This window comes from Harpia harpyja, chromosome 6, assembly GCF_026419915.1.
Source record: "Harpia harpyja isolate bHarHar1 chromosome 6, bHarHar1 primary haplotype, whole genome shotgun sequence".
NCBI lineage: Eukaryota > Metazoa > Chordata > Aves > Accipitriformes > Accipitridae > Harpia > Harpia harpyja.
This window is the reverse complement of record NC_068945.1, coordinates 13,014,542-13,028,294: the sequence shown is the minus strand read 5'-3', so window position 1 is coordinate 13,028,294 and position 13,753 is coordinate 13,014,542. Positions and strand designations below refer to the sequence as shown.

General features: G+C 35.8%; 1 protein-coding gene across 13 annotated transcripts in view; it reads left to right on the top strand.

The window, feature by feature from the left end:
* The window catches only part of PLEKHA5 (pleckstrin homology domain containing A5), a 178,096-nt gene extending 165,031 nt beyond the window's left edge, over positions 1–13,065 (top strand). For 11 of the 13 annotated variants that reach the window (XM_052789353.1, XM_052789357.1, XM_052789356.1 and 8 more), the window contains 6 exons: positions 202–411; positions 3,164–3,322; positions 4,645–4,772; positions 5,598–5,743; positions 6,934–7,038; positions 10,125–13,065. In XM_052789353.1, the coding sequence (XP_052645313.1) occupies positions 202–411; positions 3,164–3,322; positions 4,645–4,772; positions 5,598–5,743; positions 6,934–7,028 (738 nt within the window). In that variant the 3' untranslated portion in view covers positions 7,029–7,038; positions 10,125–13,065. The remainder of the gene's footprint in view (positions 1–201; positions 412–3,163; positions 3,323–4,644; positions 4,773–5,597; positions 5,744–6,933; positions 7,039–10,124) is intronic. The other 2 variants (XM_052789354.1, XM_052789355.1) reach the window with 2 other exon arrangements.
* The last annotated feature ends 688 nt before the right edge of the window (positions 13,066–13,753 follow it).

Below are 13,753 nucleotides of genomic sequence, written 5' to 3'. Positions count from 1 at the left end.
TTATTCCTTTTATTTCAAATTTCATTGTTCATTTATTAATAATTGGTTCTTGTACTTTCTTCACATACATAGGAGATCTTTACTTGCCTGCTATTCTTCTGCTTCTTAGTAAATCATTAGGTGATCTTTTCTGGTAAACTAAACAGTTTAGAATCTCGCTTTTTTAATAAATATATATATATATATATTCTTTCATTTAAGGAAAGACCAAGAAGTGCAGTGGAGCAGCTGTGTCTTGCAGAAAGCACACGGCCTCGAATGACTGTGGAGGAACAGATGGAAAGAATAAAGAGACACCAACAGGCTTGCCTGAGAGAAAAGAGAAAAGGACTCAATATTATTGGTGTTTCAGACCAGTCTCCTTCACAGAGTCTGTCATTTGTCAGAGAGAATCCATTCAAATTGGCACAGGTGGGTCCCACATTATTCAAAAACTTTAATGTGTCCAGTTAAAAGAAAAAAGTTACAAAATTGTTCTTTTTCCAAAATCACGTAATACTATAGGTGTCTATTTGAGACTGCTTGTATAGAGTAACAGCCACAATTCTCTGCCAGACACAAGAGAAAGGGAGATGACAATCTTCATGCTTATACCTAATGATAGTAGAAGTCACTTCTTTGTCTTTTTGGAAAATAAATAGTTCAAATCTACATATGTTTGATTACGCATTTTGATGTTTGTTAGCAGAGGTTTTTTGTCAAATTTAGCAAGCAACATGAAATTGCAAGCTTTGTGAATAAAAGCAGTATCGGGGAGAACCATGATTCAGTTGATGTATAAATTATGAAGATTTTTCTGCCATGTAATGTATTCAAACATCTGTAACATTTTTAAGTAGGAATGTATCTTTATGATGATAGCTCTTAACTTGTGCTCTTTTGCTGAGGTTTTTGAGCCCGTAAGTACATAAAAATAGAACCCTCGCTTTTGTTTTCGCTCATGCTTAAACAGTTAAGGCAAAGAAGTGAGTTTATAAAATGGTTAAAGGTGGGGAGAGAGGAGGAAGATATAACTGCTTGTCATTAACCAGGAAATACTATCCTGAATATACATCTAAAATAAAACCAAAAAAACAAACCAACGCAAAACCCAGCTAACAAACAAAAAATGCCACGCCACCTCAGGACAAAAAAATCAGATAGATTCAGGGTAGTGGATGTTAAACAGCCTACTACTTTCTAACTGCTAAGAATTAGTTTTCTTTTTCAATAGCTTAATGGAGTTTAGTTTTGGTTTTGTTTTTTTTTATCTTCTGACATACTTTTTTCCTCAGATCACACTGTGTTTTGGGAGGGTGGGGTGTTTTTTTGGGGGGGATGTTGGTTAACACTGATTTGGAAATGCCTTCTTCTATGTTTTGTGTGCATTTTAACATCTGATTTTCCAAAGCCAGATTAAATGCATTGCACTGTTAAGAAGTCACATATTTCCAAAGAAGTTTTAGTTGTGGGGTTTTTTTTCCCTCTGAGCATGCTAAGCTGCCTTCAGAGCTATACAAAAGTTACTTTTCCTTCAACAGCATTGGATCCCCAGAAGACACTGAATTCAAGTTTTGCCTTTGCGTTAGAGCATCTATATTTGGGCTGACATCATGAGTGCTAGATATGAAGGGGGCTTCTACAAATATTTTTGTGATAACACTGCCTTTCTCAAGAAGAGGACATGCAAAGCAAAGCTTTGCAGATGTTTCTTTTTGTAGTTTTTACAGAGGCGTTTGAGCTTTACCACTTTCCTATGGTACCCCTTCATACCTCAAGGTGAGGAAACTGCAGTCACGTATGTGTCATACCTGCTTAGCCAGCACATTGGGAGCAGAGTGGGGGAAGCAGCCAGATCCTCTGTGCCAGCACTACTTGCTATACAGACCTCAAAAGAATTTTGTTCATGTCAGCATGTTCTTCAGTCTTCTGTGTGAAATCAGTGCTACGTGGATGAGATAAGAAATTTATACAATAAGTGAGAATGTGTCTGAATTGAATATTTAGCTAGTCATCCGTGCTACAAAATCACTTTTTCTATCACAACTTTAATTCTTCCAGAATGCTATTTGGCAAAAAGCCCCAAGATATGAGGTATTACGCTGTAGTAATAGCTCTTACTTTTAAAAGCATAGTTTGTATGCCTATTGATTTTTATACAGAAAAATGGTGCAGTGGCATTAACTGCTGGAAGTCTTTTCAACTGGGGTTTGGTTCTTTAAGAACTGGAGGAGAAAAAGGATTTTATAAACAGCCTACTGTGTAATTTTTAAGTGATTACCAAAATACAATTGCTTCACGATTGTTATTGTTTCTGGACAAGTGTATGATATGGGTGTATACTTTAGTTAGGAAAGTAGAGAGATTGATTTGTGAACTGACTTGCATGGAATTTCCTCTTAACAGTGCATGTGCTAAATCACACGAATTCAACCACAAGATTTACTACTTTCATGGCTCCTATTTTTCTCAGCCCTAGTACTTAGTTCGATAAGACTTATATGAACTCGCTTCAGTTTGTTTTGCTACTCTGCCAACATAATGTTTGCAGTTCACAGTCTTAAATCACATCTACCATCCTTCCTCAAAATTTTTAAATCAAATTATTCTCTGTGCAACGGATTTTTTTTTTTTTTTAAGGAATAAGTAATATCCTCTTGCATAATCAGCTGCTATGTTGTCCTCTGTTAAATCAGTTAACAGCATAGACTTGGAAGATACCCAACATAATTGGAGAAAGACACAGTGCACTTCTGTGCAATTTTGTACTGAGAGCAGATTTTTATTCCCCTTTTTTTTTTTAAACCAGGAAAAGCTATTTAAAAAAAAAAAAAATCAGTGCTTATGAATGCAAATAAGGATGCTACTAAGCCTGTGTGTGACTGAGCTAAATATGAATGAAATTTCAGAAGACAAAGGTGACTAATAGAAATGCTGGATATTGGAGGGGGGCACAGAAAGTAAATAATCTTACAGAGAAAAAAATTGTTAGACTGGCTGAACTGTTTTGAAAGGTACAAAAATAAGAAAATTCTAGGTCCTTAATTTCCATTTTCCATATTGCAATGTGGTATACTTAAGGGTTTTTTAAGTACTTTTTTTATCACAATCAGAGGACAGCAGAAGAACTGAGACTGTGATAACTTTTGTAACAATATGTCTGTATATCAATTTTGTTCCACAGAATCGAAAAAAGGATGATACTGTATCTAGTAACATGAAGGAATTGGAGAGCACCAGTAAAGAAAGGAATTTGAAACAAAATAATGAGAGTCCTGGAGAAGAAATAGCGCAACTAAAACATGATGGAGAACAAGAACATAATTCAAGTTTTACTAAAGAGGTACTAAACTGTCCCTTATTGAACTGTACATCAGCCTGTCTTGCAGTAGGAAAATATTTTGAGCCACAGACAGCAGAGTATGGGAAATTGAGCCAGTTCCTTTTGCTTGGACGATTAAGATATCTTTTTGGATATAACAAATATTCTATACAGAAGCGCAAAATTGTATCAGATCTGTCTATAGCTGAGATACTGAATTTTCTTGTATGTGGTCTTCCTAAATTTCATTTTACTTAACTTTATCTGTTACTATCTTGATTGATTGGAAAACTACAAAATTGTGGTCTTTATTTATTTGGAAACAAAACCGATACTATGTATCTTTAAATAATAATCATTGATCTGTTCATTGCTTAGGATATCCCAGTGTAGTTTTTGACAGTCATTTACTACACCTGACTTTTTTGTTTGGTTGGCTATAGTGCATCAAATAGTTACAGGATGCAGAATAAAACTGACACAACAATTTATATATGGAAGTAGGCAGTAACTGTAGTTTGTGCTATATGGTCACTGGATTGATTTCTGTCTTGAAACAGTCTCAAACTCACTTGGCAGTGAATTACCTTGGTGTTTCTGGTACTAAAGTGCCCTGAACACTCAGCAAAAACAGACTGCCTGTGAAGAATAGATTACTGGAGTTTTTTCTACATAATCATATCCTGCTTATAGTTTAATATTTTTTTAAATCTGGGGGGGGGGGGGTGTTCTTCTTTTCTATCCATATTCTTTAATCATCCTTTGCTTTTCCTTTTCTTCACTCATTTTTCCTTTTGTCTTCCTATTTTATATTTAGCTTTTTTAAACATATGTCTTATGGAGAATGGTATAAAATCAAATAATTAACATCTGTTGTTATTCTTTAAAAACACTTTCTTTTGAGAGTCTGTTGCTTTGTTAAATATGCATATCTTTTAAAGGAAAATTATGTAACACACTTACATTGTTTATATCTAATGAAACCTTTAAGAGCAGTGTTCAGGCTTATCAGCAATATATTCCAGTAGCTGGAATCTCTGTTGGCATTGTGAAGAGAGGGATAGCATGAAAAAACAGGCAGGCTGCAATCCAAAGAGTTCAGGTAAGTTCTGGAAGTTATTAAGCCAAGCCCTGCCCATTGGCTCTGGTATAAGTTTCAGGATAACTCTATTAACCTGAATGGTATTGATAAAAATTTCTTAAGTTATGTAATTCTGAGTTACTAAGTATACATGATGGCAAAATTTGTCTGTTAATAAAACTGTTTCCTGATACTGTATTTTCTTATCTGCCACTTAGTATGTGTTACAGCTTATTGTTTCATGATTTCAATTTTTTTATAGCTGACAAAAACTGATGATATTTTATCAGATGCACATGTTGTATCTGACTCAAAAGAAGTGAGTAATGAAGAGAAAGCAGAAAAGGAAAAGAAAAATAAATTGGAAGAAACATATGATGGTGATATAAGGTAAAAATAAAACAAGATGTGCAAGTTTAAAATAGCCTCTGAACATTATATTTACTAGCTGAATGGACCAAGCAACTAATGAAACACTGCCATAAATACTTATAAGGTATATTTATATGTTTTTGAGTGGTTTACATATAGCGAAATCTGGTGAGAAACCTAACTGCTGCAGGGCTTCAGTAAGAGGTGATGAGTTGGTGGGTGAAGCAATGTTTACTTTCAAGTATTGCCCCAGTTATAAACAAAATATGTTCATAATCCTTGCTTTGGGATACAAAATGTATTTAGTAATGCCAGTTCAAGCTTTGCATTAGTTTATTATGAAAGCTTCAGCCAGGGCTTCCGCAGCAAGCTCTTTACTGCTGATATTTAGGAGCAGGCTAAACAGCTTATTCTGTATCTCCTGCTTTAATTTTTACTTCACTATTTTGGAGTATTGCAGAATTAGAGGAATATCATGTCTTGGATATTCCTTTTTAAGGATTCATAACTTCAGTGTAAGTTACACTGTAGATCTTAAGTGAGTTCTTACATTAGGTCATAACTTTCTCACAGCACCCTTCAGCAAAATAGATATCGTGGAGTAGGAAACTGCATGAGTATGTAAAAGAAAGGAATTCAGTTTCCAGTACTTTTTTTTTTTTAAGTCTAACTTTACGAGGTAGAAGGGTTTTAAAATACGTGCTTAATTTATATTACACAAATTTGCATGTTGCAACATTTTTCTATTAACAAAAGAAAATTAAATTGTAACTCCTATACTTAGTGGTTAACACCTGAAATTAAGTTAGACTGAGTTCTAAACGCTGTGCTTTTTTTAACCAGCTTGCAGAGTGTGACCACAGTTACAAACCACAAACCCAAAACCAGCTCAGAAGAAAGTGAAGTAGTTAGTGTTCAGGAGCAAGAAGGGATTATGTCTTCATTTGAATTAGCAGCACAGTCTTCAAAAGCAAATCAGGCAACAGCAGGTATGGAAGAGAGTTTGACTGAAGCACAACTTATACAGTACATATGTAAAACTTTATTTCATTTTGATTATGTCTTTTGATGCTTTGAAACCCTGGTGAATTGAAAGTGCTGAGCTAGTCTAGATGTCAAGTGTATGGTTTTATAATGTAGAGGAAAAAGTGTTTCCCAGCAGACAATTACAGAAACTCCATTTTTCTGAGGTTTTAATGTAGCATTTAATTCAGGGAATTAAATAACTATTGCCAGAAATTGAGTCATACTATAGTTGTTGGTTGGAGCAAATCCTTCCCTATTCATCTTGTAGAACAGCATCTCAATCCTGGATATATATAGATTATTTACCCATACCTCCTTGCTAATGGATGGCCTCAGGTATGCCCAAGATGGAGAAATCCTTGAGAGTTGCCAATATATCTAGCAGATTTTGAATTAGCAAGTAAAAGACCCCAGTTCGGTCATGTTTTCAGGAGTAAAAAGAGATGAAGAAACAGAAAACACTAGCTGACTAGTAAAATGGCTGGTGGTGTGCTACTCTGCAAGAAGAGAAGGCTGGAATAAAGCAAATTTGTTTGCAAAGAGAAAAAAAGGGGAGGGGGAGTGTGTAGGGGAGCAGGAAGGAAGAAGATAGAATTTAAGACATTATTAGGATATCTGGTGATGGGAATGGCTAAGTAAGCCAAATGGTTCGATTTATGGATATAAAAGGTGACCTGGACCTTTGTAGTGCAGTCAGCAACCCTTTCTGTGACTTGATAATCAGAACCAGACCTTCTAAGTATATTTTATAGTGCTCAGCAGAATAAAAAATGCTTAGTTAATCTGAGCTGGGACATAAAGGTGGGTCTGGGAGTATCCTGACTAGTTAAATTTTACTTTTTTTTTTCCCCCCTCTCTCTTTGCAACGTAAATAGCAAGTCAGCATTCATGTGTCCGTTGTTTGTTCCTTTGGTGTTCTACTAGTTGTTTATAGGCCTGAGTAATGATCTTTCTTGAAAACAGCTATGCTCTCCCCTGAAGTTGTGCTTATTGTGCTGATTGGATTTTGAGTCTTTACTTGTGTAGCTTTCATTTGGTTCTGCTTATATTTATTATGGCTTGAAATGATGATTTTCAAGCTTATCTTTATTATGGCTTGAAATCATGCCTTCTGTAACTTGTATTCTTATTTATCTTGCTGTGTGACTCGCAGTGAAAAGTTTGCCTTCTTCACCAGAATCGTCATTGTCACCAGCTCCATCTACACAGACACAGCTCACAGAAGGATCACATTTCATGTGTGTATAGTTACAGAGAAGTATGTCTATTTTTTTTTTCCACTCCTCCTGCCATTTTCCTAATATTTTTCTAAGTATATGTATTCTAGTTATTTTTCCAAGAAACATCTGTAGACAATACTTGGCAAGACAAAGTTATCTAACAAAGTTGAATATAAACTAACTAGAAAACAAAACACATACATGTATGTATTTGCTTGCAAGTAATATATTCTCTAAGTACTAAGAGAAAGGACTAATTGGCTTATCAAGCACATTCTCCACAACTGTCAAGGTAATAGCCTTTTGAACTACATGAGAGGCCTAAGCTATTACAAAACAGATACCCAGTTAAGCTATGAGCATCAGTGCTCAGGTGCAAATGAATCTTGATGCTTCAGTTGTGGTAATAGGCAACTAGAGCTAGATCTCTTAGTGATGCGTAGGAGGGAATGGTCTAATGGCCCAAAGAGTTTATAGCTTAAGACATAGAGGACTGACGCATGACAAACAGGAAGGGAAAAAATGAGGGTAGAAGAAATATAACAATTACAAACCTTTTTTTTTCTTTCTTTCTATAGAGATAGCCCTATACAATTTTTCTTCCCTTGTCGTAGTAGGTGATTTCTTCTAGGAATCAAGTTAAAAAGCATGAGTTAGGCCAGATTTACATGTTCATACTTGTAGTGTTACCTACTTAATGAATAGAAATGGAAATGGAAGTAAGCATATTTGTTTATACAAGTGTTTAAAGAAATTAATAAGATACCAATGTGAATGCTTCAGCACTTTACCAGCATTTAAATCAATCCACATTTCTTTGTTGTCAGGAAGTACCTGTTTAAATAAGCTTTCTAATAAAAGAATGAACTTTGTTTCAATGGTAATGTTAAATGCCATAGCTAATGTAACTTAAGAAGACTTTAAAATCAAGAAAACTTTAAAATCAAGACATTTTCAGTCATTTAGCATGAGGAGATCTGAAAATGCATTTTTTCATTTACTGTCCCAATCTGCATTGCCAAGCTTTCATCTTGGCAAAATTAGACTTATTATTCATCACAGATAGCTTTCTTGTATGAACTATAGGCAGGAAACTATTCATATTCTAAAAAAAAAAAAAAAAAAAAAAGGAAATTATTTTTATCTTTTTCTCCTTTTGAGAGTAGAAAATGCACTCTTCACATTCAATGCTGACACCTGTGTTGCTGGCTTCCTGATGGATGTGGTCTGTCAGGATTAGATTTAGCTTGGACTTTTGTACTTTTATTCAAAAGTTTTATTACAGAACTATTTAAAAAAGATAAGTGGGACTATTGAGTTTTTCTGGAAATACTGATTTGTGTTAATGCTTTTCAGTTTCACTGTATAAATACACGTGCATTTATCATGCATCTCCTTTTCAAATAGGACAAACATTACCTCATCAACTCAGTTTCAGGTCAGCAGTGAAACTGAAACTGCACTGCTGAATTCTGTCCATAGCCACGGTGTGCCTGTCTTGAAAGGAGAAGCAGCCTGTAACTTCACCAGGAATCTATTACCAATTGCATTAAGTTGCTTTTAGCCTTTGTCATCATCTCCAATGATCAGATCAGCAAATTCATTTTTTTAAGGATTTATGCTAAATATGAGACTAGCAAAAGTGAAGCGCTCACGTAGTGATCTGCTTTGTAACTTAATGCCCAAGCCTTGACATCCCACAGTGTGCTGTATCCTCATAGGTAATAGTGTAGCTGTAACATTTCCATGTTAAGTACGGTTCTACAAATAGACCTTAATTGCTTATGACAAAATGGTGCATCTGGGATGGCACTTGTAAAACTAATGCTCTGGATACACATGCCTCACTATAATGAAGAAAGGATTCCAGAACTTAAAATACATCCACCTTGGCTGTTTAGAATTTGAATTGAGTTGGAAAAAGCATTCAACTATGTGCATATACATTCAACTATGTGCATATACATTCCACGTTTCTTTGCTGCACTTGATGCCACTGTCAGTTGTTTTCTAGGAGCTCTAAAATAAATTCATGCCATGAGCTGGGCCTAGTATACATAGGAGATGTATGAAGCATAGTCTGCTTGCCCGAAGTATTCACTGCCCCTTACCTTCTGGGGCTGCTGCTCCAGTATGCCAGTGCTTTGCTGAAAGATAGGTCTTTTAACGTGCAAGAGCTCAGTGTCTCTCAGATGCAAGAAATCCTAATGCGGCAGAGGGAACTTCAGAGCTGTGGGATCAGCCCTGTTCACATGCAATGAAATTTTTCAGGCAGCATCTGGAAAATGTATGGTAGATTTCAGAGAATAATGAGGTAATACCTATATTTGGCTTTTATGGTCAATTAGTAAAATGATACTCTTGGAACGATGCCAGGGGAATTTGGCATAGGGAATGGGTGGCATAGGATATTGTAGGACTAAGGAAAAACCCATTAACACAACGCTACTTTCTTTGTCACGGCTGTTGCTTTGCAAAGACAAATCTGGATGTGTACCACTACCATTGTTATGCTTTAAGCATTACATTTACACTGAGTAATGGAGGGATAATGAAATCTTATACAGCACCTGGATCCAAAGCTCAGAAGCATTTTTGCTAACAAACTGTTAAAAGCTATTTATAGAAGTCCTTTCAGCAATTACCAAAATGCAGCAAGCTCTGGGTGGAGCACTTGAACTTCAGAACACCTCACAGCTATGCTGCCATTACGGTGTAGCAACTGAATAATACTGCATCCCTCTTCAAACTGTACCTGTCCTTTGTAAGAGCAATTAGGGTCTTTGCTATTATTACCAGTTTTATATGAAGAACATTTGGAGATGGCCATGTACAACAGGAAAAAACTCTCAGAATAAACAGGTTTTCATACGAAGTTGTGTAAATTTGAAAAAAGCTTGCTTTTGCTTCTTGCTGTCAAAGTATCTTGACAGCAGTATTATTCATCAGAAAAATTGATTTGGGAAACAACTGATTTCTAAAATAATCTATTGTGTTTACGCCATTGATGACTACTGCTAGGATGAGGTCAGAAATTCCTTGCTGTGTTTAATCCCAGGAGTTGCTTTATACAGTATTCTGTTGTTGCTAAAATAGAGTAACTTAATCTATGTCTGTCTTTCAGCATTAATGGCTTCTATTGAAACAATTCATGCCTGAGATGTATGGACCTGACCTATGAAAAGAAGATATTGTACAGTATATTTTAAATCTATGAAATTCATAGTTCTGATGCTTTTGGCCACAGAGCATCATTTTATCACTTCCTGGAAAATGTTTATTCCAAGAGAGCTTTAAATGGCCCACATGTACACTCAACAACCTTCAAATTGTTCTCCTGATACCAGCTTGCTGCTATGATTTCTGTGCACATAAGATAAAGGCTCTTTTTAACGTGCAGCCTACAGTCAGAACTGTATTTGATATTCTCCAGAATTTAATGTTCTTTTAATTATGGATCATACAAGTTTACTTTTTTGCTTCTTTTAGATGCATAACTCAGTTAATTTTACATATCACCACTAAACCTTGTTTTACACTTTTAAAACATTACAATTTATTGTTTTAACATTTTATTTGTAAAATTTTTATATATATATATACATATAGATATATTTAAAATGTGCCATTTTTATTATTGCTTAGTAAAATATGTCCTGTTTCTGCTGTAATTATTTCTTGGTCAGGTTGCAATGTCAGCAGTTACTGCCACACTTCTGTCAACAAATACATTAATGTTAGTGGTTACTTTTTCTTAAATAAAATGGAGTGTAGGTATTTTGAGGTACTGGGCTTTTCCTTCGTTGGGTTAGGGTGTGTACAGCAATAAGCAGGTTTTCAATCCAGTACTTAGTTTGTGTACAAATGTAATTATGTTCATTGTGTATATATTATACAATGAGCACATACGATGTAAGTATAAGAAGCCACTTACTATTGTTCAAATATGAATGTTCATATCCCATTTCTTTTATAGCATATTAAATAAATGTTGATGTTCTTAAGGACTTGTATGGTTAGTATTTCTTCCAGCAAACAGATGTCACACTGTGTTCCACCTTTTGATGTGGGGAATGCAACAATTCTTATCTCATTGGCAACATCACCTGTCAACCAGAGTAGCAGTGACAGACTCTTAAGAGATTCCAGTCTTCCTCTACAGGAAAGGATAAGGCTGCAACACAGAACAAAAAGACAGCCTGAAACCGAGACGCAAGAAATACAGGTTCAGCTCCTGATTCTCCGAGACTTGCATCGTGATGTTGGAATAATCACTTAGTCATTCTGTGCCTCCATTCCCTGCCTGTTTACTTGAGAGGTAATAGCCTGTCTTACTGGGGTGTGGTGAGTAGTAATTCAATATTTGCAACTGTTGAATGCCACATTCAGTGGGGTTAAGGAGAGAAATATGATGATTCCTTGAGGCTCTGAAATCTGCAAAGCATCTTCCAGAAACTGAAAGAAAACCTGAGATAGTTTGTCAAGTGTCATCATACTACAGATGTTACTAGCTTCACTTTTCCATCTCACACTGCTGTCTGAATTTGCCCGAGACAAAACAAGTTTAGGAAAGAACAATGGAAAATGAAAAGATTGAAGGAAAAGCTTTTGAATCTAGGATATAAAGCTAAGAAATCTTTTACAGGTTCAGGCAACTGCTGTGTGCTTCAGTGCATGTGTGTGCCATAAGTGGTAAGGCCAGTTTCATATGAAGACGACTGCCAGCTCCTGTTGTGCTTTTTTATCATACAAATCATATCCTGTTCAAGTTAATATTGCTGTTTTAGAGACTATATAATTCATTGTGCTTTTCCATAGAGGAGTGCCTGACATTGACACACAGTTTGAAATTAACTCTTTATCAGTCCCCTAAGTAGGAGTTTGTGTTCATTGTACTCTTCTGCCACTCCCAGCTCTGCTGCCAGTTCTTCCTGGGGCTCTTTGCTACAAAGACACAGAGTACCTGTCTGTCTACCTGTCATTTTGCCATTTTCTTTGAAAAGTGAAGAAATAGGAAGCAGAATTTAGCAGCAGAGCTTGGAGGGTCATAGTGAAAGAGCTGGCTGAAGGAAAGAAGATGAATCATGATGCAGACAGACAGCATCCAACTGAAAGTTTGACCAAATAGCCTTACTTCTTTTTTTGGAACAGTAGCCCCAAATTAGTACATCCTTCCATCCAAAACATAGAGTGAAGAGGAGGAATGTGATTTTTATTGCTCAACCAGCTGAGGTTTAAGTTCAGTGTCATCACTGGAACACCTGGGGCAAAGCAAATAGGACACACCCTGTTCTCTCCCTAACCCTTCTAGAGAGAGCTGTTCAGCTGTCAAGCTTTGTGATCTCTTTCTGTCCTTGCTGCCAAGAAAAGAATTGCAACAAATAAAGGAAAGAATGACTAAGTGTTTTTCAGACATTTATAGATCTTGTCTGTGTTTAAAGCAGTTGTCGGTTTGGTATATCTGCGAAGTACGTGAAGTTTATGCTGAAGCTGCGGGAGGGTGGGAGAATTAGCAAGTTTTTGCTAGTATAACTGTTGGCAAAGACAGCAAATGTAAATGATGCAGGAATGTAGTAATGCTCTCATAGACTATAATTTCACTTCCTGTAGGCACTTGCAGCAAAGACTTGCAGTTTCATTGGGTGCTCTATTTTTTTGTCTTATGGAAAAAATGTATGGCTTTGTGTTATCACAGAGCATCTACTGTCTCTTACCTCATCAGAATAACTCATCCCAGTGATCATACTCCTGAGATATAGAAATATCAGAATACTGATATTGTCAGTCTTCAAACATCTATTTTAAGTTTGTATCTAGGATATTTTTATATTTCTGACTGATTGCTTTATTGGCTGTTGCACTGACACTTGTATATATGGAACATGCTTTTTTTCAAAAGCAAGAGTCCTTAGGAATAATGCAACACATTCTCTACAGATGTTCATGCTTTTCAGAACCAATTACATCTATTTTTGTCTTTTGTTCACCACTTGCATTGTTCCAAGGCTACTAGAGAATGTGATTCTTTTAAGTCCCTTAATAAAGTGACATTACTCAAAAAGTTATAGTTGGTGTCTTGGTAGTTTTTGACTGTCGTGGACTGGCTCAAAGAGAAAGACCTCACCAGGCAGTTGAAACTCAAACCTTGTTTATATTATTACTGAGGGGGGAAAAGTAGTCTTCAGTTAATATTTCCTTATAAATATATCTGTCATAAAATGAATCCAATAAGGTTCTATTTTCAGGAAATCAGAAAAATTTTAAACAGTTCATTTCTATCTAAATCACTTTAATTGGACAGTCTGGGAAAGAATTATTACCCACGCTATTGGATCCACTAGATGTAGTAACCAGGAGTACATACATGAAAAACGTTAATGGATTACACTGTTAGTAACAGATCTTCTGAATTCTCTAGTACTTGGACTGGTGGCTTAAGTTATATCCTGGTTGAGTAAAGCAGCAGAGTGGAAGATCTTTCATCAGTGGTGGTGCCGGATAACTCTTACCCCAAACTTTTCATTACTTTGTAACAATGAGGTGGGGGTTTTTTTTCTTTTCTAATAAATCGTAACTAGTACTCATTCAGATCTGAGAAGTGGGTCATCATGTCTTTTCTGCACAATACTTTTTTGTCCCTGTGATCCTGGATTTTGCTGTACTTATTTTCTTAAGTTATTCTAGGGTGGTTTAATCTTATTTCAGTTTGAATCCTCAGTTAAAATGTTATTTTCCATCCTTTGGAAAGTTGAC